Raw genomic sequence first — 25,782 nt, forward strand, 5'->3', positions numbered from 1 at the left:
AGGAAGCTAGATACAGAATACTGTCTGGACATTTTTTTTGAAAAACCTGGTCAGTGAAATTTAAATCATAAATGGTTTCTAAATAGGATATTCACTAATAGGTTTTAAAACATGTTCTCATTCATTAGAAATGAGGTGTGGTTTGCTTGGCATAAATCCTGGTCCTTGTGCTCTTTTTTCCATTAATTTCAGGAACATTTTGCTCCACATGTTAAGAAGTATGCCACCATTTATGACTTCCTGGAAAGGAGTACAGCTGGTCATTTTCTAATTCACTACAAAGACATTTCTGTGCCTTGTCATAAAGGGTATAGCCTCCTATGTGCCTAAAGAGAAAGAGGCCCCCAGGCCTTTGATCCTAGACACTATTTTCCCCTTATCTAGTAGTTAACAAGCTCAATAAATTAAAGAAAATAAATTCAGTTTGGTTGAATTTGTGTATGTTTGGCTGGAAAGATACAGCATTTTGGAAGAAAACTTCTACACTTTTGAGAAAATCTATTTAGGAAGATGTCAAGGGAAAAGTCGAAGAGAAAGAAAATATTGAATGGAGCAGAGTATTTTCCCTACAGTAGGACATAGTTCCCATGTAAGGTTCTGATGACCTTCAATTATTTTTTTTTAAGATTTATTTATTTATTGATCTATCTATCTATCTATCTATCTATCTATCTATCTATCTATCTATCTATCTATCTATTTATTTATACATATATACATACATACATACAAGCACTGGGTACAGTCAGAAGTGCAGGAGGGTGAGAGAATTCACCAGAGCCAGATCAAAGAGCAGAACAGGCAGAATGACGAAGTACACTGCTGAGGGAAGCAGCGGGCGGCAGGAGAGATCTGCGTGCCATGTGGGACCCTCGCTGGCTCGAACTGGTGGGCAGCTTCGCAACCCAGCGCTCAACCGCTGTGCCACCAGGGAGGGCCCTTCAAGTGTTTCTTTAGCTTAAACAAGAGCATTATTTCATAACCCAAAAGAACAATGCAATTTGTGATGCCCTTTCTTTCCCAGCATCCTCATACATTCGGTCATAAATACTTCATGATTATATTTCACAAAGCCAATCCATACTACTGCCAATAACAATAGTTGCTGAAAGCAGATATCAGTTCTTCCTAAATTAATCTGAAGTCAATGCAATTCCAACAAAAATACAAGTTTTTAATAGAAACTGACAAATTTATTTTAGACTGTAAGACAAATTAGTGGTGACCAGAGGGTAAGGGAAAAAGGGTGGATAAATGGAATAAAAATTGGCAGTTGTATGGTGAAGGGCAGCTAGGATTTTTCAGTGATAAATTAAAGCAGTATATACAGATGTTGATATATAATGATTCACACCTGAAACTTACGTTACAACACACTGTGAACTTCAATAAAAAAATAATAAAAAGAACTGACAAGTTGATTCTAAGATTTGTTTGGATACCTGAAGGATCTAGATAAGACAAATCTAGACAAAGAATCTATATCAAAGAACATATTTTGAAAAAGAAGATACAGAACTCAAACTTCTTGGTTTCCAGATTTTCTACATGTCTATATTAATAAAGATTGTGGCATTGGCTTAAGAATAGATCACCAAACCAGAGATTCTAGAGCTAAACCTACATATTTACAGTAATTTGACATTTTGCAAAGATACCAGAACAATTCAATGTGGAAAAGGAATCCTTTTCAACAAATTGTGCCAGAATAATTCCATATATATAAGGATATGGAATAAAATTAACCTCAATCTCTACATCCTATCATACACAAAAATTAATTTGATATCTCATAGATTCATTAAAGCTAAAACTGTAAGGTTTATAAAATGTAGAAGAATATTTTCATGACCTGGAGGGTTAAATAATGATCATTAATAGAGGACTCATAAAACACAAACTGTAATAAAATAAAATAAACTAGATTCCACAAAACTACATCCACATAACTATTTTCTTTTATATATATTCTTTGTGTACATATGATATATATTCGACTCCCTCAAATATATGTGTAAATCCCAAATATTTTTAAAGCAAAGCAATAATAAAATGATGAACAATCCATTTTTAAAGGGGGGGAAGACCTGAACAGAAACTTCAAAGAAGTGGATATAAAAGGTCTATAAGTAGATTATTAGTCACTAGAGAGATGTAAATTAAAATATTGGCAAGGATATGGAACATCAGAACTGTCAGAGATTGCTGATAAGAGTAGAAAATGATACAACAATTTTGGAAACTTTTAGAAGTTCCACTTTGTTTTTATTAGGTTGAAAATATTCTAACTTGCCTTTCACACTGCATTTCTACCAGGAAAATGAAAATACATGTCATACAAAATTTTAAAATGAAATTTAAAGCAGCTTTATTAATAACAAAAAATACCTGAAAACAATCCAAGTGCCTACTCGCTGGAAAATGGATAAGCAAATTGTGGTAAAATCATACAATGGACTAATACTCAGCAATATAAAAGAATTACTAACCCACCGAACAAGTAGCTGCCTCTCAAAAATAGTAAGTTGAGAAAAAAAGGTCAGAATGAAAAGATAATCATTTTGTTTCCATTTGTATGAAATTCTGAAATAGACAACACTGATGTACAACAGAAATCAGAATGGTTGCCTCTGGAAAAGGGGGTTGACTGGAAAAAGATAGAAAGGATTGTCTAGGGTGATAATAATGTTCCATATATTGATTGTGATTTTGGTTAGAAAAGTATATGTTGCTTAAAACTCATCATGTTATTCACTGTGCATTTTTTTGCATGCAAATTCTACCTAAATTAAAAAGCTTATTGCATGCCAGATACTTTCCTAGCTATAATCTTATTTGATCCACTTAATATTCCCGCCCCACCAGTAGATTGAAAAACAGCAACAGAGGCTAGATATTTCCTTCATTCATTTAAAAATTACTTAACGAGTGCCTGCTCCTAGGTGTTAAGAACTGTGCTGGGCACAGGGTATATCAAACAGATAATGTCTCTTCCCTCTGAACTTAAATAAAAATAAGATGACAAATTAAAATTATGCTTTTGAAGGAAAACAATGGGTTCCAAGAGAAAATTATTACAGTGTTTCTTTTCTTTTCTTTTTTTTCTAAAGATTTATTTATGCATACAAGAGCTGGGGTACAGGCCAGAGATGCGGGGGGTAAGAGGACCCACCAGAGACAGAGTGGGGAACAGAACAGGCAGACTGACTGAAATACACTGCTGAGGGGAGCAGCGGGCGAGACAGGAGAGGACTACCTTGCCATGTGGGTTGCTCCCTGGCCGGCCAGGGATAGAACTCGTGTTGTAGAGGCTGCAGATTACTTCATAGTGCGGTGCTTAACCCCTGTGCCACCAGGGAGGCCCCTACAGTGTTTCTTTTAAGAGAATAGGATTTTAGGGAATGTCTCTGGGAAGATTACATCTGGACAGGCATATGCTAAGAAGGTTAACCTAAGAAGGAAAGAAGATTAACTGTAGAAGGAGGAACATGTAAGAAAGCCCTGAGTTGAGGGAAAGAGTTGTATTCTAGGAGAAGCCTATAATTGATGGGATACTTTGTAAATGGCCTGTTCACAACTGTACCAGGACAGTAGGCACAGACCAAGCATCTGATCACCTGACTCATCACTTAAGCTACTTTCACAGTGTCTCTAGTGGGAGGCCAGCATGAATGAATATAGTGAAAGAACGGAGAATGTAATGAGTATGAGATGTGAGAATGGGAAAATACTTTGGGACCAGGCCAAGTAGGAGACTGCGGGTCATGTTATGGGTCCTGGATTTCACTCCAGGTGTAATAAAAACCTCATTTAGTTTAAGTAGGGGTTTTAGCACATATGTGTCATGAACTCATTTATAGTATAAAGAGCATGAGGATGGTGTGTGGGGAATGGTTAAGTAATTTGACAAATGGCATGTGTCCAGTAAGTGGCCAAGTTTTAAAACCCTTCATTAAGAATAACTGAAGCTTCAATATATCTCAATTGTTGAGTCATCCGACAACAAATGCTCCAGCCCCATTCAAGCCTTCAGATGAGTGTGCTTCTCATATATTTGGACTGCGAGGTGCTAAGCCAGAACTGCCCAGCTAGATTGCTCCCAAAGCTCTGACTCAAAGAAACTCTGAAAATCATATTTATTTTTTAAACCTCTAACATTGAGGTGATTTATATGTAACAACAGATGATTAATACAGATTATCTTTCTCAATTCTGTAAGGGTCCTCAATATATAGGATGCACTTCGTAACATTATTTTGGAAGTTAGGAAAAAATGATCATAAAAAAGAGTTTAGGGTCTCCCTGGTGGCACAAGGGTTAAGTACCGCACTATGAAGCAATCTGCAGCCTCTGCAGCATGAGTTCGAATCCTCTATCCTGCAGGCCAGGCAGGTAACCATATGGCACAGCAGACCTCTCCTGTCGTGCCCGCTGCTCCCCTCAGGAGTGTATTTCAGTCAGTCTGCCTTTACTGTTCCCCACTCTGTCTCTGGTGAATCCTCTCAACCCCAGCATCTCTGGCCTGTACCCCAGCTCTTGTTGGCATAAACAAATAAATCTTTTTTTTTTTTTAAAAAGAGTCTAAACAGAAGTAGAGGTTCTTACTTCTAAAAAGAAACAAAAATAAGTATATGAGGGAGAACACTAGAAAATCAGAACTCATTTATATTTTGTGAAAATAACACACATCATCTGTATCCAGCAAGAAAACCACTTTAAAATACAAATAGAATTTCATTAGCACTAAGATTGCAAAACAGATAAGATTCATTCAAAATCATTTTTATTTCTAATTACATATATGTGTGCTGATGTGTCATCTACCAAAGATTCATCTATAAAGACATAAAAAGTTTGCATCGTATTTTATGTAGTTTAACACAGAACACATTTACAGTCCCTTGTCATGAATCTGATGAATATTCATTAATATATGAATTGAAATATATTGTTAAAACTAATCATTTCTTATTTATTACTACTGAATTGTTGATTCAGTCTACTAGCAACCTAGGATAACTATAAATATTTTAATTTACTTACTTTGAATTTCATACACGTTAAATTTTATAGTTAAGACCTAGATTCCACTCAGCCATATGCCTTCGTCATTTCTCTAAACTCAAGAGTTAAAATTAACTGACTAGCATTACAAAAGAAGAGAAAAGTCGACTTCAATCTTCAAGCATGTTCTTTTTCCTAGGCATTAAGTATTTATTCTTTAGTTCTAAGGCTTGTTACAGCAATACTTATAATGGAATGTACATAATAATAATACAACTTTTAGGATATAGAATCAGAGGCTGAGATATCAAAAGGACTCTGTCTCTGGGTAAATTTAGTGGGGAATTAGCTGCCAACCCTGCTTTTTCTGTCAGATGTTTCCTTTTCTGCCTAAAAGATGAATACTTTTTCTACTAGGGGCTTTAACATTTATTGTTGTACCTTAAGAACTTTTCTTCTACAAAGAAGGAGCTAAAAGCAGCTAACGAATGCCTCATACATCAGACAACAATGCTGGTCTCTTTGTAGAAGAAAAGTTCTTAAATTTTAATATGTCCTACTTACATGAGAGTAATTTGATTCCTGCTTTAATTTTACCAATAGTCACCATATGTGAAGAAATTCTGTTTATTTCTTGCTACAAAGAACAAATTCAAAGTGCTTTTCATTCCATTTTGTCCCTGTGGAAACTTTTTCAGAAACTGTGGAGGGTCTCATTCTAGTTCTGAAGGCTATACAGACATAGATTTGGGTAGACACTACAGAATGAAAAGTCATTTTTACAGAAAGGATCAGCATACAAATCGGCTTGCCTCACATTCTTCTCTTCATATGAACAGTAGATGTTTCTAGAAAAGTCAAAAGTGCCCAGAGTTGACAAACAAGAGCCTCATGCCAAATCCAAACCACATCGATTTCTTTATGTCTGTGGCTGCTTTTGAGCTACAGTAGAAGAGGTCACTAGTTGTGCCAGAGATTATATGGTACAGAAAAGAGATTATATGGTAGAGATTATATGGTAGAGATTATATGGTACAGTCTAAAGCATTTACTATATGGCCCTTTACCAAAACAAGCTTGCCATCCCCTGAATTAGATCTGTAGCATTTGTGAAAGGAGCTCTGTCCCATATTCTACCCCATTTTAATCTCACTCTGAGATAAAATTTGCATTGTTAAACGATCTTCAGTACTAACCTAAATTATACTCTTCTTATCCCATATTTGCCCCCAGAGAAGTATAGGCTCAAAGCTAGCATAATGGGCCATTGAAAACTCTATTATAATCTTATGTAAAGGGTCTTTCATTTGTGTGAGAATATCGGTCATTTAACATTATTCACTTTATGTGGTGTTTATTCAGCATTTCAGTGCTTTATTCAGAATTCTGAATTCAGTATTCAGAAGTCTTAGAAAAATTATCAGCTATAATTATATAATATGGTTCTCCTGATGACATTAGCCAAATTTCTGACCAGTTAATGTTACATACTGAGAAGGGGGAAGGTGAAAATAATCTTAAAGAGGGAGATTTATAATTTCTCTAGTGTCTTAATTCTAGGGGAGAAAAACAGATCATTTTCAACCTTTCTGTAAGACTCTTGGTGAATCATTCAGCTTCTGGAATTTTCTTTCATTACCCATGGATCAAGATAAAACATGATTTAACCCAACTATCTCTCACCAAAGGAAGGTCTCTAGCATTGAGTAAGCCTTTGGGTTTTCTGGTATCTCACCATAAAACAACAAAAACAACCAAAAAATTGATCTGAATTGCAATTATTCTAAATTGGGATCCTCAGTGGAGAAGTAGTTATACTTCTGTTATATTATCCTTTAATTAACTAGTTAATTAGTAAAAAATTATTGATTTCACACTATGTATAAGACAAGTGCTAATATTAGGTTTTGAAATCTAGAAAGAAAAGCAAATCACCACCCTTGGAAATCACAGTCTACAATGGGTAAGGTTAATCAATAAATGAATAGAGGATAATGTGAGTAGGGTTAACAAGAGAGTCATGTACCATTAAGTAGAAAAGAGTGTTAAAGGGCTTTGCTATGATGATTTACATAAGCCAACTACTAAAGGGTTGTAGGAGTTTACCAGCCAAAGTAAATGGCAAGTATAAAGGTATGTATAGAGGCAAGGGTGGTTCCAGTGGATGTGGGGTACCTAGAAAGCACAGAAATAGGGGTCCCAACATGCAGCAAAAAAAGGGAGGTCAAATGTTAGATCAGTTTGGAGAGAATTTACAAAAACATTAGATCAGTTTGGAGAGAATTTACAAAAACATTAGATCAGTTTGGAGAGAATTATCTGCACAGGGGAGGAATATTTTTAATCATATCTTAGAAGAAGAGCTCTTCTTATTTCCTACAAAGTCAACTTACAGTCTTGAGGCAGCCATGAATGTGGGTGATGTTCAGAAAATGGAGTTAATCTCATGAGCTCTACACACCCATGGTAGAGTTTGAATCAGAAAATAACAAAAGCAGGTTTTTTTTTTCTTTTTCCTTTGCATTTAAGAGCTTTTTCACAATAATAATGGACAGGCCAATACAAGCTAAGGTTAAATGAGTAGACCAATTATAGTGTCATGTAAGTCCAATTGAGCACTGATGAAGACCAGGTCTCAAGTGGGGGTGGTGGGGATGGATACTATGGATTGATCAAATAAAGACTTGCTTTACATTGCATAAAAGTTGACTTTTACATAACTACCTGAGAATAAATGAGCATAAGGTAATCAGAATAGTCTTGACTCTCTCCAAAGCAAATACTACCATCATGCAAGTCTGAAACTTGTATTCTACTTTTGCCTCTGTTGAATGAATACTCTCTCTTAAGTTTTGCTTAGCTTTAGAGTTTCACCTAAGAACACACACTGACTGTGTAAACTGGCTTCTTTGTCCATCAAGGTTGTTTGGCTTTGGATATTTCAGCCATTTTAGTAACTCCTTATCAAATCATTCCACTTTTATCTTCTTTGCTTGTTTCAAACCCATCCTTCATATTAACATTTTGTCTTATTTTAAAATTGATTTTGATAATGTGATATTTGGCTCCTATCACACAAACCTAGATATGTACAATCAGGGGATAAGGAGGTTAAAGTGGACTAAGAGAGTCTCTCTGATTCCATGCCTCTCATTTTGAAAGAGAGGGAAAAAATAGGAAAAAAATACCAACAGGAAGAAAATAATTATTCAATGCTGGGAGCCTAAAACATTAGGAAACTAACCAAATATTCTTTTCCTTGGTTTGATAATGGTTTCCATGAATGCAGAAGAACCCTGGCAAAGTTTGCAAGATACTTCAAAATGGTCTCAAATGAACCACATATAAGCTTATTACATTTAAATCCTTTCACAAATATCATAGCAAGTCAATAAATTAGATTTTAATAAATCTAAATAGGGAGCTTTAGCTTCTTCAGCCATTAGGATCACACACATATTTGAGAATAATAAATACACATTTGGGACATTATTGGCAGGAAATCACTATGAGAATTCTATGAAAATCATGATCAAGCACATTTCTTCTGAAGGGTATGAACGATATTTTACATGAGTTATCAAGTGGGAAAATTCACATTTGTTAGGTTTCAGAGCCTCTTTAGCTAAAATCCAGGCACAAAATCACCTTTAAAACAATCGTAACACAGTCCAGTAAAACAGATTTTATCATCATTTTGGCTTAGATTTTGTCTAAAGAGGGGCCCCTATCATTGTAAAACTAACTGTAGGTATTAGCCTCCATGGGTATAAACCCAAATGATGGGTTAAAATAATTACCCAGACATTCAATAAATACTTATTTATTTTTTTTTTTTGGCATTCTGGTTACATGTTGGTAGTGAGTTTAAAAATGAATATAATGTAGTTTGCGCTGAGAAACTAGAGTCCAGTTGGAAGCAGGTGACACAATACAGGATAGTAGGTATACTCTGGATAAATCATGGAGTCCCAGATATGAGTAGAGGTTGGAGGAAGACTTCCTACAGGGGGAAAGGACTGAGCAGTTTGGGAAATGAAGTGGAGAAGAGTAACGTTGCTCAAGGCCAAGGGTGGTATGGAACAGGAAAGCACAGAATGATTCTGCTGAAATATAACCAGTTTGTTGTTGCAGGTGTGTAAAATAATAGCCAGTAAAGTAGAATGAGAATAGGGAGTTCAATATAGGTCCTGTTTAAGGTTTTTCAAGTTTCATTAGCTACAAAACTCTTTCCCAGTAATTTATTCCTGAACCCTGACATATTAATGCAAAAAAAATCAGTGGATAGAAATCTGCATACATAAATAAAACATGTTTGGCTGCTTAAGTCTGAGCACAATTTGAATATCACTTGAATAAGATGAGACCAAAAAAGCTGTTTACACAGGGAAGTGGAATGGTGAGATTTGAATCTTGCTCCATCACTAGGGATATAAGGTATAGTGAGTTTGATGATGCTAGAAGTGGTAGACTAGCACCTAGCAGAAGCAAAAAAAAACTGGATTTGACAAATATTTGAGGGTATAACTAGCACAAAGGATGATGTACTATATGAGGAAGTAGAAGAAATCATGGATTCCACTCAGGGTTCCAACTTATTTGTGTTTGAGACCACAGCAAATGCATGAAATTTAAATATAAAGTGTTAGAGTGTGAGAAAGGAAGACACATAGTGAATTTAGGGGTGAGTAGAAAATTTCACACAAGAAATGTGGAAGCTCAGGAAAGAAAAGTAGAATCAGATGTACATCTGGCAACGATCATTATCATCATTATCATAATCACAGCTACGTACTAGGCTCAAGTTTGGTGTTTCATATGTACCATCTCAGGTAACCTTGACAACAACACTTTGAGGGAGAGTCTAAGTAAAAGACAAGGTCTAGAGAGACTATTATGCTTAAGATTCTGTTGGTCAAGGACGCGCCAGCATGTCCCCGGGGACATGCCGAGAGATGAGTTGTGGATCAGGCTTGCAAGGCAAGACACTGCTATCCACTGAACAGCAGCCTTCTTGCTATTTATTAATAGCGAACAAGCATGACTGATTAAATGACAATGGCAGGAGAAGCAGGGTTCAGGGGAAACAAAGGGTATTCATCTTATGGGGAACAGGGAAGGACATGTAGGCCACATGTACAGGGAGGACTTCCCGTGCAGGTGCATAGCATAATTTCCAAGCTACTCCCAGACTGTCTTGGAACCTGATTGACCACACAGTCAGTCAACAGTTACCTATGCGACCATGGCCACCTTGTGATGTGGATCATTGTCTCACGGCAGTCATGTAGGAGTGCCTTATCCAACTCTTTCACACACACAGAGGTGCACAGAGAAGCTACGTGCACACAGGTGCAGAGGCCTTAGGTGGAAAAGAGGCGACACGAGATCATACAGAGAAGAAGTGGCAGTTTTAATGTGCTTAAGTCTATCTAGTTAAAAAGCTTGCTCTTAACTATCACAACCCAAGAAATGAATATGTCCAGGAGAGCACATAAAGCACTGAATCTCAAGAGAAGAGGCAGATTTTTCCAGCAGGTATCAGATAAGATGGGTAGCTGGAAACACATTTAGTGGAATATATGAGAATGTGTTTACACATTCTCAGAAGTGAACACATATACATTCAGAAACAAGGCAAGTAAGCAAATAGTGAAGAACCTGGGTCTATGGCAAAAGAAAATAGGAGAAATAAGTGAAATCTTGCTTTGCTTATTTAAAGCTATCCAATAAAAACAATTCCGACAACACAAAATATATTAAAATGATGACAGCCTTCTAGTTTGACCCAACTCTACAAATCATCATTATATAAACTACAGAATAAAAACATAACATTTTACAAATGGCAAAGAAGCACAAGATGAAGGAAACTTTGTAGAGTATGTGACTTCTAAAACATGCTCTGACAAGAAGTTTTATGCTTTTTACAAGACCAAATTGAATGGAACAGCTCATTATATATAATACAATGATCTACACATAAAGAACCATGAGATAAATTCTTTCTAAATAGTGCTAAGGAAATGTTTGCCATTCCTAAATGATCTGGGAACCTTCCTTTGATTTTTCAATGAGCATTTTTGCTAGGGTCTCTTAGGCCTAAATTTAGTGTCTATGTTTCTTCTCTCAGATTTGACTATTATCTCAAAATGATTAACTTTTCAGATGTCTCATTAGGATGTCTGTAAATTACTTTATAACACTCCTGTATTCTCAGTAGGCTACTATGTGCCAGTTAGTTTAACCTCTAATTCTAGGAGCTGTCTAGAAATGTAGAGAATGGGTGGTAAACTGGAATTATATTCAAAAATTATATTCAAATTATATTCATACTCCAGAGGTGTAGATTTACCCACAGTCAATACTTACTTTTTATCAAGCTGAATATAAATGATCACTCTTTATTGAGAAGCTAGTCTGTGCTAAATCATAATGGTGAATGTATTAACATGTTTGCTTTAATAAACACAGTGAAGATATGGGGATTGGCTGATATAAACACTTCTTAATCTTGAATGAACTGTAAAAAAAGGTTTCATTGAAATATATCCTATAGTTGACAGGGGAGTTTTATGCCCAATAATTCTGTGTCCAGATTGAATGATGCTGTCAAAGGAGCACAGAAATCTGCCTCTAGAGTGTTTTTGTCCACCTCAAGTGAATGCTACATACAAGGTATGATCAAAGGATCTAAAATGACAATGGCCTACTATTTGAGTTTTTATTATAACAAAATAGTGAGGTTGCAGGAGAAAAGCTATCTCTAAGCATTTCAAGTTTCTTTGGTGCCTACCATTATCCAAAAGAAAAACAAACAAACAAAAAGCCAAGAGTTTTGTCAAATTTGACTTCCACCAGCTAAAAAGAATGCTATGAAATCTTCATAAACCATACCCGTCTTTTAGACAGAAGTAGGTATACATTTTTATGATTAAGGAAACTACTCTCTAAATGTTTCCAAAATAATCTTAGCTTACTGCAAAATAGTAGGACCAAAATAGTAAACAGACTCAATAACAAAACATTTGCATACACTAAGAAACAAAAGAAACTCTTCATAAATAACATTTGAGTAATACATGAATATCCTGGTTGAAAGTATAAATGCATCAACATCTTAAAGGGCACTAGCACCTCATAAGAAAGCTCAAAATATAATGAAGTGGGTTCTAGTTAAATTTTATAACTGAATTTTAAGAAGAGATATAATAAATTGCATTTGATTCCTACTTTGCTGCCAGCCATTGTATCTTTAGCTTAAAGATTCAAATATATCACACTTTAAACTATGAATTCTTTGAGCTTGTTTCTATCCTGACTCAAAAGAAGGCAGAGACATTCAGTAGTGAGATATTCGAGTCAATTAGATTTCAACAAGCAATTCAGACAAAGATCCCAGTATGACACTTCAAAACTATTCAGGACATCAACATCAAATAACAGTTTTCACACAAACTAGCCATGATGACTCTTACAGGCTGTACCAAATAACCTGTTCATCAAGAAACCCTCTTAGTTGTTTCCATTTTTCTAAGCGGGGAATACTAAAGCATCAATCAAAACTTCCCAGGGAAGTCAATGATAGGAATCCAATCAAATACAAAATGCCTACAGCAACAAAGGGATCCTTCACATTTCTAAACAAAATTCTGCAGCCACTGATCAATAATTTACCTTTTAAAGAACACTTTCCTAGAGTATATACAGATTATGAGTTTATACATGATACATCTTTCGAGAATTCATTAAACCCAAGTTCAGTAAAACAGATATAGTTTTCAAATACTATTTCACACATAAAATAAAGTAGGTTAACTTAATTCAATTCAGCACATAAACCATAATAAAACATACGAATATTTGTTCTGGAAACTTGATATTGTTGAGAGTGCCTAAAAATAAAATCCCAATATTTTATATTTTTCACTCCGAGTCATTCTATAATAGATTCTCCTAGGCTTACAAGATCATGTACTCAGAACTAGAACAGTACACCATAGCACAGAAGAAAACCAAAAATTTCTCATTTTCTTCATCATCACAACTACCTACTACCCACAAGCATCAATAACTGTAGCAGCAAATATTAGCATAGCCTATTTGGAACAGAACAATATATGGCTCCCAAACCACTTAGAATGTATCTCATAAATACCTGGGGAGAAACAAGACCACATTACACCATTTCTTCCTCTTTAACTGAGCCCATACCAGTTGTACTTCATAATTAAAAATGAAAATTAGAACTAGATCTCTTATTTTGCCTTTGATATTTATAATACTTGCAGATATGCTTGATGAAGCAAGGATGTTGAAAAACTGGGGTAGCTGAAATGGGTGACAGAATGCAATTTTTTGAGACTATTTTAGTTAGTAAATACTATCATCATAGTGGTCTACACACTGTAGTAGTCACTGACTGCATAGGGCCACTGCATACTTGAAATACAGCTCATCTGCAGTGACAATTATTGTAAGTATTAAATGCACACCGGATTCCAAAGACTTAATAAAAAAGATTGTGAAATATTCTTTTTTTTCAAATATTCTATGAACATTTAAAAATATTAATTTTACATTAAACTGTCCACTTGGAGATACTAAATTAAATATATTATTAAATTTAATTTTACTTCTTTTTATTGTTCTAAAGTGGATTAAATATTATAATTGCATATACCACTTGCATGTGTGGATTACACTGTATTTCTTCTGGACAGCAGTGACTTAGACAATCACCACCATAATATGTAGTAAATGTTGTGGGAGATTCTACTGGTCTACCAATTTGCTCAAAAGTTTTAAAGACATGGTTATATGGCATGAAACAGTTCGAAGGTCATATTTCCTATTGAAGATCATTTAGATTTCTATATTGTGACTAGAGATACAACTCAACAGTGTACAGATGGTAAAAAAATGAAAGGGAGGGAGGCCTTGATAGAAAAAATTTGAGCTCTGAGCACAAGCTAACTCTTGTTCAATCTCTCCAATTCTCAGACCCATTAAATAATTCCTACTTCAGAGGGAAGCTCTCCTTGTCTTTCTAGAGCTTCTATACCTATCCACTATTCTTTAACAAGTAAACGAGTATTCCTAAGGCATTTGAAGCCCTGCGTAAGTTAAAAAGGGTGAGTTGAGAAATTATAAAAATTCTGCAGGATTTACAGTTCTATCTTCTCTCCATCTCTACTTCTCTATAATTTCCTTTTCAGTTTGAAGCAGGGTATATCTTATGTCCTCTATTGCTGGTTATTTCATGCATTTCTTTTTCCTCTCCCAGTTTGAAGCGACATCGTTCTCAACTTTGGTCTTTTTCCTTTCTTTGTTTTATCTTTTCCCATGTATATCTTTCTAAAATTTTTGTTATATAGCAATATTGTGGACATGAAATATGTTTGAGTATACTTCATATTCTCTCACCTTCATTAAGGAAAAAAGACACAGAAATGAAATGGGGAACCAATACATGAAAGTGCATTTTATTTCTACAGGGACTTTTACTGTTGGTGTTGTTTTTTCTCACTAACACTCCCTAGGCATTGCCTAGAGCATTATGTTTCAAGGAGAAAAATAATCAGGATCACCTAAACTATTTCTTAGGCCCTATCAGAACCAAAATCAGATTCTTTGGATGGAAATCAACCGTCTTAGAGTATAGGTTAGCAACAATAAACAGATTGTCCATAATCCCTGACATTGATACATGTCCTACAAAATATAAAATATCAAAAGAAACTATTAAAAGTGCAGTTGATTTTATAAAAATGACAACTTGGAGGAAAAGTTTTAATTATTGGTTTTAGCACCTGAAAATAAAGTTGAGAAAAGAAAAAGTCCAATGTGATCAACAAATGCTATTAAAACTATTTAATAGAAATCCTTTGGAGTTGGAGTAAGTTAATTGAAGTTTGCTATTAAGGGTTTCTTAAAACACATTTCAGAGTAGTTTGGTAAAGAGCTCATAGTCATTTCCAGACTAAACATGGTCATTTCAACTCAAGTTAGTTCATATAATAGGACCTATAATCTTATATTCTGCTGAAAGTGCCTATGCAGTTGAAGAACTCCGGTGCTGGTTAAGTATCAAAATACTTTTTTGGTTAAGTAAAACTTTTGAAGGCATAAAACCTAGAGTTAGATTCAACTAATATTCTTTTAGATGGTTGCCTATAAACAGTTTTTGGGTGCATTTTCAAGAGTTACGTTGAATTTGTAAGCAATTTATGCTGGGCTTCTAGGAATCAGCATGTTAATAAATTAGATCAAAACAGGCAATCCTATTACAATTAGGACAATGAATCAATTTGTGTTCTTGATGTCCCAAGAGTTTGAGCTCATAGAGCTTTGATATTGTATATAACAAACACATATTTTCACTATTCTAAACAATTTCCTAATCCCCAGAAAATTAAGCTAAGGAATATATTTTTGGTCTGCAATAGATTATACTTTTATTCAGAAACCAATAAAATGATTTTGTTTCTAAAATGATTTTGTCAGGAGTCCCCATTTTGAACAAAGGTTTAGATCACCAATAACCAACTTCATAAAAACAAACATATAAACAGAATGAAAATAATTACTTCATACCTTATTATGTGTTTGAGTCTGTCCAACCAATATGAGGATGTTGGATGAGATAATAGACAGGCAGAAGTTAATTAAAATTATGGATCTCTCAGAGCGTATGTACCTAAACAGAGAGAGAAAGAGTGTCCAATTTTAAACTCAACAGAAAGATAAAGAATTCTGTATTATACAAATTGGTGATACTCAGCCAGAAAAGATTGAAATACAGCCTTTAGAGGAGAAAAATATCAAAGAGTTGTTAAATATAAATATTATTAGAGGAACATGCATGTCCAAAATTCCTTTAGAATTTTTTTTTCTTTAGACATTAGTGTGGACAACATGTCTTTTCCAACAAACCTAAATTGCCCATCTGTTTTCAGTTTAAATTTTGTCTATTAGACAAATAAAATTTTTTGAAAATATGTCAGTTAGTATAACAACCTTTAAAATGTATGTGTGTGTGTGTGTGTGTGTGTATGTTTACTATTGTGACATAAGTCAATGAATAGAATCTCAGAATACAAATGAGAACCCTCGTGCATATTCTATTGCATTGCCTGGTTTTCTAAGTAGATGCCATTACTTTCATGAAACAGTGAGCACTTTCATGGGTGAACATATTTCACCCACTTTTGTGTAACAGATTGTTACTCTATTTTCTTTTCCTGATTAATTGTTCTGAAAAAATAAAACAATTTTTCTCTAAAAAAATAATCCAATGCATAGATAATTCACCATTGCACTGGACAATTACTTGGCATCTGCCATATTTTACCCTTATGAAGTGTTTATATATAGTCTGTTATATAATTTTAAGTGTACCAAGAATCTGTGCCATGGAGAAAACTTTTCAGTATCAAATGATCTACCAGCTGTTTGTTTATCCTAATTTATTATACCCTGTGGTAAATCACTGAGTGACAGTAACAAAAGATACACTAGTACTTGTTGTGTGTTTGAGGCTGATCAATTTATATTAAAACATGCAATCCCTTTCTATAGCAGGCATGGATTTTCTGTTCAGGATCAAGATAGGAGTGCCAGTGGAAGGTAAAATCTGTCAAAGTTCTTTCACTTTCTGTGTCTGAGGAATATGTAGGCAGAATCTCCATGTTGCATTATATATTCCAGAAGAGAAAGCAAAGCAAAAACACATGTAATAATAACATATATAGAGTAATTTTTAATATGAAAGAAATGTTCTTCATAAAATAAACCTACACAGGACTAAACTAAGTCAACTCTCAATTTAAAATGACCTGAAGAGTTGCATAACCTTGTCCTTCCATTATCAGTATCTAAAAATATAACAAACTACACTTGGGGATGCTAAAGACATCATCAAACATTAAGTTGTTTCTTCTTTTGTAGGTTGAGGATATGACAAAAACTTTTAAAGAGATGCACAAAATTGATTCTATATAGGATAATGGCTTCTATAACAGCATAAACACAAAGACGACAATTTTAAATGAGGGTCAATAATATTATTTGCTCTGTAAAGAGAAAAATCATAACAAGAATGATCCAGACTGACCACTCTGAAGAATATTTAGTTTTCCCATTTTCATTAACACTGAATCACAACACTGCATTAAAATTATGTCTCAATTTTTAAGACTTTTTCTAAATACATTTCATGTTTTAAACAAAATATGTGACTATTTCATTTTAATGCATGAGTTGAAACAACATATTCAAATTCTCTTTGATATAGCTACATAACCCCGCAGAACATATCTGCACAGGACATAACAGTGCATTAATATTTGATGAATATTTCTAATTAACTGTATGGGACACCTTCACACTTCAAAACAGTATTATATATAAAGTAATTCTAATTCTTGTACAGTTTAAAAATCATTTCAAATTAAATTCATGGCCTCCTTGGTGGTGCAAGGGGTTAAGACAAAACCTATGAAGCTGTCCGCAGCCACTGCACCACGAGTTTGATCCCTGGTGGGAGCAACCCACATGGCTCAGCAGACCTATCCTGACTCACTCTCCCGCTGCTCCCCTCAGCAGTGTACTTCAGGCAATCTGCTTGTCTGTTCTCCACTCTGTCTCTGGTGAATCCTCTCACTCCCCACACCTCTAGTCTGTACCCCAGTTCTTGTATGCCTAAATAAATAAATCTTTAAAAAAAGAAACTAAATTTAAACCTTCCAATTAGGAAAAAAAGGCAGTTGGACCCTAACATGATTATTTCCATACAGTAATGCTACAAGGTCAAAGTAATGTTTACAAAATGCCTTGAATTCATTATGCTTCAAAGCTTCATTTAACAATTTATGACTTTTAGAACTTTTATCAGATTATTAATATTACTTTAATTCTTCTATTTGTAGACAATAAGTTGATGGCCACTAACTCTTAGGAATCCACACACATGTTATATCTTACTACTTCCTTCTTCATGTCTCAGTTTCATATGATAATTTAATAGATTAGTTTAGCTAATTCCAAGAAAACTATTGCAGTGGATGGTTACTTTATTACAGATGGAAACTTTATTATGAATTAATTAATACTGTACTTCTTTCATTCCTACTGACAGTGTTTGTGTTAGTCACATGTATTGAGGAGTGAAGAGAAAATGGAATTGGTATATGAACCATAAGTGTTGAAACATGAAACAAATATTTCAATGAGATGAATTGTGATACTATTGCAAGTACATACTGCTTTGGCTCATAAACACAGTCTCATTTTCTGGGAAGTGTCATTCAGGCAATTGTAGGAAATAAAGCTTTAATTAATTAATTAATTAATTAATTAATTATCTTCTTAGCCTCTGTCCATCTTGCTCTCATATTACCGGGTGAATACCTGCCCGATTGAGTCCTAAATTCTGGATTCTTTTGTCTACAATGCAATGCCAATACTAACCATCTCTTTCATCATTTTATGGGACTGGCCATATTTTTTCAGACTGTGTCACTTTGTCAGTGTTTCACACTACAAGGTAACTCCTATAGAGATGACAGAATCTCTACTTTGTGCCTGGACCAATACACAAAGAATGTATAAATATTTTATTTTTTATAAAACGTGAAACTTTAATATCTGACAATTTTCATATCCTGGCAATTATTTCCAGCTATCAAAAGAGTAAGAAACTATAGTGGAGAACAACGCTTTTTGAAAGAATGTTAAATCAAATGAACTTTTCTTTTTATAAGTTTTAAGTGAATTGTTTATCTTCAGTAAAAGATAATTAAAATGCTAGTATAAATTTTGAAATTTTAATATTGCAAACATTCAGAAAAAATACATATCTGTTTACTAGTTAGCAATTGTTTTTAGAGTATTTCTTAATAGTCAAAATGTTGAACATGTAAAATTTTTTAAATCCACTAGGAAGTTTGGCCATATGGCTAAGCACTTTTTATCAGCATGTGAGTAGACCCAATAAGTCTCACAGATCTGACTAATTAATAGAAAGGAACAAATCTAGCAAAATACTAAATATTCATGTAATGTCAGATACAATTTCAAATATTTTAGAACAATTTCTTTCAATCTCTTAGTCCTGTTTATGTATTTTTCTGACTTATTTTCATCGATTTTTTAAAATCAATAACATTTTGTCAAAATGCTACTGGAAACATTTAGCAAAGAGAACTTTTCTTGAGCATGTGGTATTTTGTTAGTGTGTGGAATTCTAGGAGATTTTACTCATTATCTGGGACATACTGAAAACGTATTTAAGACAACAATTTAGAAACCATATTTCTATAACAGAAAGCAATTTGATTATATTTATTAAATCTCAAACTTAGTAGTAATTGGGATAAACTAAAATCATTGGTAGACTGAAGTGGTGATAAAAGAGTACTATGCTTGTGGGTAAGCAACTTGTTGAAGGCTATCATCATTTGAACTGGGGAGAAAAGTGTGACTGCATTTTCTTTTCTCACCATAGGGAAATGCAGACAAGAAAATTAGGTGAACAGAAAACAATTATTTACTATAGTTAAATCACAGCAATTATAACTGTTATAAAAATACTGCTTCCAATAAATTAAGAAGACAGGAGACATACAATAGATACTATATTCCCTGATGTGACTCTGAATAATAGAGTATCCCACTTCAAGTGTATCACTTTATTACTTACCTCCATAATGCTGCATAGACAACTGCTAGGGTGATCAAGGCCAAGCAAGAAAGGCCACTGCCTACAATTAGGGTAACTGAAGGTGTACCAGAGGATTCCATGATCTGTAAATTAAGAAAGAAAAAAGGGAGAGATTTTTTAAATTAAAAATAACTTCTAAACTCAGCAAAACTATCTTAACACCCCAAACAGCCAATATAGTTGTTATAGTTACCAGATAATTACCCAGTAACCACTCTGTTCACATATTCTCAACCTCTAAAATGACTAATTCTACCTCCCCACTCTCTCCCACTGTGAAGTAATAAAGACCTTCACATTTTAAATGCTTGACTATGGCATAATTATGACATTGTAGAAACTTAGGACTTTCTAAAATAAATAACTAAAACTATAACTTGGTCAATATTCACAAATGAAATTTTCTCCACCTGAATATTATAACAGAATTCATTTTTCTTCAACTAAGTGCAGTTATTTAACAGTATCCTTTTTGGTAAAATTTACTTTGATTCCCCCTTAAACAAGTGATTGTTTTACTTAACTCTGGTACCCAGACATTGAAATTTTTTCAAACTTTCTGACTTTTGACAACTTTGTTCTAAGTCAACTATTCTCTCATTTAATTTCACTTGCTTGGCCTCTAAAAGTATACAAGAAAATCAAATTTCAAATGCAAGACCTTAGAATATACTTTGTGATTTTTTCCCCCTATGAAGTAAGTGGAGATAATTTTCACAATGCCAGGATCAGTTCCTAAATACATGACCTTGACAAATAAGCCTTATATCTTTTAAAACATCAAGATTACAAGCAGTCACTGATTTGAGAGATCTCATCCCTTAGAAACTAACACGATACTAACAAAATTTGTTATTTTTCTTATTTTTAACATAGGAAGTTTGAAGAATTATAGTTTAAGATCAAGAGTGTTCCAAAATCTTAAATATGCACATTAAACTACATTAGGTATTTTTGTTATCAAAATAAGTAAAACAAGTGATGCATATTTAGGCCAAATTCAGAGAAAAAGTCACATTTATCTAGATTATTTTTCAGTATTTCACTTTATGAAACAATTTTTCAAAATATATTTGATGGAATGTATTTTTCTTTTAGTCAGTTTATACAGTTCTCTTTCATAAACTAGTTTTACAAACGAATATACTTTTAAGGGATGATTTTACTGTTTTTGACAGCCCAAGCTTTCCATGAAAACTTCATGTGATTTTTTTAAAAGATAAATACCCAAGGACACCCCCAGAAAACCTGTACTGAAAATATCCAATGCAGATATGCAATGTGTTTGCCTATAGTGTCTGGGGTCTTCATTCTATTACCAACAGTATCTTCATAAATTCCTTAGAACAGCTTTCCAGTTATAAAATAAACGTTAAGTTGGCAATTATTTTCATTTGAAAGTTTGCAGCATATTTGCAATATGATTGGAGTAATTCCTCAAAACTATACTGCAGAAATTTCAAGTTAAAAGACATGAAATTGAGTAGAATTTAGTTATAGCACACCAACTAGCATTCATTTCACCAAACTACTGTAGCTAACGAGGAGACGAACCCAATTTTGCCACCCTGCAACATTTTCCATTTCCCCATTTAAAATGCAGTTCCCTGGAGAAACACTTGCCACATTGTCCCTGCCTTTGCATTAAAGCCTTGTTTTCCCTTTGTTACTTACTATTTCTCTAGGTTGCTGAGCCAAAATGGCGAAGGTAGAGAGACGATCACATAAGCATTTCGTATGGGATGCATCGGTAAGCACAGTTTTACATCCCTGGGTGGACCACGTTCCCAAAGACTCGTTCCTGCAAAGGGAGGGGAGGGGGGAAATCGCGATAAATACGCCTGATGGCCAAATCCGTAAAGAAGAAAATGCAATTTAATTGAGAGAATCATCTACTGTAATTCCCGTACAAAAAAAAAGCTACTTGTTGTTGAACAGGACGCAATTTAGATGCATCTCCAGTAATGCAAAGCGAGTGTTTGGAAAAAGCAAGCAGGCGGTGGTGCGGCGTGCAGAGAGCTGTCCAGCGCCGGAGGTGCTGAAACCCGGACTAGCTCTGTCCAGCCCTCTGCGAGGAACAGCAGCGGTGGTGGCAGCAGCACGAGCAGCCGCCAGAGCTTTGGCAGCCACTTCCTATGCTCATCGGATCATTTCAAACACTCAGGGTGTAAAGAGGCTTTATATATTTTCATATCAGCTCTTATTCCCATCCCGTATTTTTGGATAGTGAATTCTGGCTTTTAAAATGCGGATTTCTCTGAGAAGCCTGCCTATAAGGTTACATAGCTGGGGTTGGGTGATAGGATCTTCTCCGCTGCTGGTTAGGGATTTTTCCTCCCTTTAGAATTAGCTGCTGTGAAAATTTCACCCTGGAAACGGGAAGCAGCAGCAGCAGCGGCATCAGCTGGTTCTGATTCTCACTGCCTTTGCCTGGTATCTAGGGGAGGGGTGGGTTTCAGACACAAGCTTCCCACTGCACACTTCACTCAGCCCAATGCGCCTCTGAAGCCCTTGCCATTTCTTCCCCTCACCCACCTCTTTGCTCTGAGGTAGAAGCATTAAGCTACCCCCAAGTCTGTTAAAACATTTAGAGGAGTAACTCCACCCCAAAGTCCAGTAGGGAGGGAGGAAGAGGGTTAGTTTCAATTTTCTCTTTGGTGTAGCCATTCAAAATTCTAAAGCATATGCTTTATTTCCTACCCCAGAAGAACAATAAAAATGGTATCAACCTACGCCTTTTTAGAGAGGAGAACCCTTCCATCCCCCAACTGAACTACTATACAGGAAGAGGAAGAAAAGGGAAAAAAAGCAAGTGTTCAACCAATCAACTTTTATTATCATTACACGTGTTATATACTGAATGCACCAATTGTCATCTCCCCTCCCCCAGGCATGGAAACTCTCCAACTAGCAAACCTATATGTATAGTGTTTTCAAATTTCAAACCAAGTTACTCTGTGTTAGAAATGACTAAAATTGGAAGAAGATAACACATGGTTTGATGTTAATTTTGATATGGTACTTTTGATTTCAACTCCTCCATATTTGAATGCCTAAAGCTATTGGGTTAAATATGTAGACAGTCTATTTCTAAAAGATTTCATTGAAAGAGGATTCTCGGTGACAGTTGGACTTCCAAGTTGAGTTACAGAATGTAATTCACACTATCTCTTTTGGTATCTTGAAGCAATATATTTTTACTATTAATGATTTTATGTCATTAATATTCATGACATAATACTGTTAATTACAACTTCTTTTAAAACAGAGTACACTGTTGAGATTGAGCTACATAAAAATTGTACTTAATTTTTCTCAAATACCTTGAAATTTAGTAAATACAAAACTTGGAGGGTCTCTTTTTCTCATGATATTATAAAATCATGCTAAATTAAAAAAATGTATCCCTTTAACTGCAACAGTACTGAATTTTAATTTAACCTAACCATAACACAGCAGCACTTCAATTTATTTCATCAGCTGATTGTCTCCTATCTTATTGTGACAAACAATTGAGGCAAAATGAAAAACATGTATCTCATCTGAATAAAGTTAAAAAAGATTTACTTAAAAGAATCTGACATGTTTTAAAACAAAAGATCTGAATTATTCATCCTAGATCACCTATTTACTTTATTGCAATTATATATGCACTCAAGATGGAGTCCATGGATGATAACCAATTCAAAGTCTTAAAGAAAAAACTTTTGCTGTAAATAAGACTTCATATATTTATACTTTATTTACTAAAGAAAATGTTAGCATTACTAAACTTTGGTTGTCAGGTATAAAAACAATATTTCTAGACTCTGAAAATAATGTAAACTTTGTCACATTTTTAGAAAAGGTCAATTAACCTTACTTTGTGTAATGACTGCACTGCTGACCTGGGTCATCCCCAGGCAAAATTGGTAAAACTGGTCTCCATGGTTTAGTCCTTTATTCCACCCCAAGCATGAGGTGTTTCTAATGATTCTAATCCCGATGGAACCCTTTTCATGGTTTTCTTCCTAAGTTAATATAAGCCTTTCTGCTTACCTTTCTTTGTTATTATTATCCCTTTGTTGACTTTATCTGATTATAATAGATAATAATATAAGAATGACAACAGCTTTATGTGTTATTATTTTAAGACAAGATATAAAACACAAAGTCATGTATCTAATAGGAGAACACCAGAATTTGGAACATATGAATAAAAGAGAATATCTGGAAAGGTGGGAAGGGGTAGGTTGCCAAGCTCTGCATTTGATTATTTCCAAGAAATGAAAGGTGTTAAGCCATTCTGTTGCTAAATCTTAAATCGTTTCATTATCTTAATATTTTAAAATCATATAAAACTCTTACAAATTATTTTTTAATTACAAGCATACATATTATAAAACCTATAGTACACACCACCTGCATTTTCAAACATTTCATAGCTTATTCCTACTGTACGAAATTCTTTGAAAGCATGGTACATGTGTCTGACTGATTTCAGGGAGACCTTGTAAAGCAAACTGATATGTAGTAGAGCTAATGTGAATCAAAGCAGCTTCCTCAGTCTGCACAGAACAAGATTTTTAAATGTGGACTATTCGAACAATCACATTATTCTTCCAACATCAAAGTTTTTTGCATGCTATGATTAATGGTGTATTTGTGAATTATTCTTAGTTATTAAATCTAGGTTGTCATCAATAGGGTAAACAAACAGCAAAATATGTATGAACATTGGGCAATAAGAATAACAGACTGACAATGTCAGAAGCAAACACAGAATGATATACACATATACTTTATACTGAAAACCACATTATTTCTTTTTTATAGTGTCTATTATGAGAAGTAATTTTTTTCAGATAGTTTTAAAAAATAACCAGGTCTGCAGAAATTCCATACAACCAGCACATTCTTTGTTGGTTACACCTACATTCACCCATGTTAGCTGTTAGCTGTCATCTGTACCTCTTATACTTCTTCCTATTATTAGACTGGCTAAAAGAAGGAAAGTGTCTGCCTGTCCCAAGTATTCAAATATATACCCACACACATGAAATTCTGTGGAAATATAAGATGCAGAATCTATTTTTCCCAACTTAATATCTGAGGCCTTTTCCCAGCTTCCTCAGAATCTACAATTTCTTTTTTGATCTGAATATATCAGTGGGTTCCATAGGTTCTGTTTTCCTTCTGAAAATGATATTCTCTGCATGTTGATTCAAAGGAGTTTATGGTCCAAAGATATCATTATACTAATATTATAATGTCTGCATATATTATTTTATACTAGTATATATATTTTTACTATAAAAATAGAAATACTAGTATAAAATATGTATACTTCATTGCATGTGATGAGATTTAGAAATGGGTACTTTTGCCACCCTTGGAACACTTATCATCCTCTATGCTAGGTATGGAATCAATAGTGCCTGCTTCACACCATAATACCAGATTTTCAATTTGTTATCTAGATATGAACTGGTTCCAGGCATACACCACACTTAGATCTTCCCTACACTGCTTGGCATCGGTTAGTGCTTTTCATCCACACTAGAATATTACTTGATAAATTCACTTTGTTTATAAATTAAAGTTTCTATTCCACACAAGAATGTTAGTAGTTTTGAGAATTGTATCTTGTTTGACTTTGAATATCTGGCATGCTGCTTCTCATTTAGTAGAAATTTGATAACTGTTTTTTTCAGTTACTTTTATAATTCTTTATATTTCAAGTATGACTTTTAATACTTCCAGGTCCAAACATAGTATTAGCTCTAATTCATTTGCTCTCCTTCACCATATAGTAAAAGATGCAATCTGAAGAGAGTCAATGGATTGCAATAGGCTCATTTATTTGCTTTAGGTCTTTAAACATTTCACGATGAATTCTGAAAGACTCAACATCCTGTACTATTTGTATACAATCCAGCAGGGAAGCCTGAGTTTTCACTAGCCAGTGAGTCAATAGGTTTTTAGTAAATGCATTTCAAATGACAGATAAAATAGCAGACACACAAAAACATGAACAGTTTCTTTTTTAGAGAAAACGACAATCTGGTTGGAAAGGC

The 25,782-nt window shown here is 34.3% G+C and overlaps 1 protein-coding gene across 1 annotated transcript in view; it reads right to left on the reverse strand.

Annotated features, from left to right (window-relative positions):
* Positions 1-25,782, reverse strand: part of ADGRB3 (adhesion G protein-coupled receptor B3) — a gene marked incomplete at its 3' end in the record, with an annotated part of 671,719 nt that overhangs the window by 114,215 nt on the left and 531,722 nt on the right. Inside the window, exons 16-18 of the mRNA XM_084227971.1 lie at positions 21,401-21,527; positions 19,706-19,809; positions 15,601-15,703 (exon numbers count right to left, since the gene is read on the reverse strand). Of these exons, the coding sequence (XP_084084097.1) occupies positions 15,601-15,703; positions 19,706-19,809; positions 21,401-21,527 (334 nt within the window). The remainder of the gene's footprint in view (positions 1-15,600; positions 15,704-19,705; positions 19,810-21,400; positions 21,528-25,782) is intronic.

This window comes from Talpa europaea (assembly GCF_964194135.1).
Source record: "Talpa europaea genome assembly, chromosome: 2".
Taxonomy (NCBI): domain Eukaryota; kingdom Metazoa; phylum Chordata; class Mammalia; order Eulipotyphla; family Talpidae; genus Talpa; species Talpa europaea.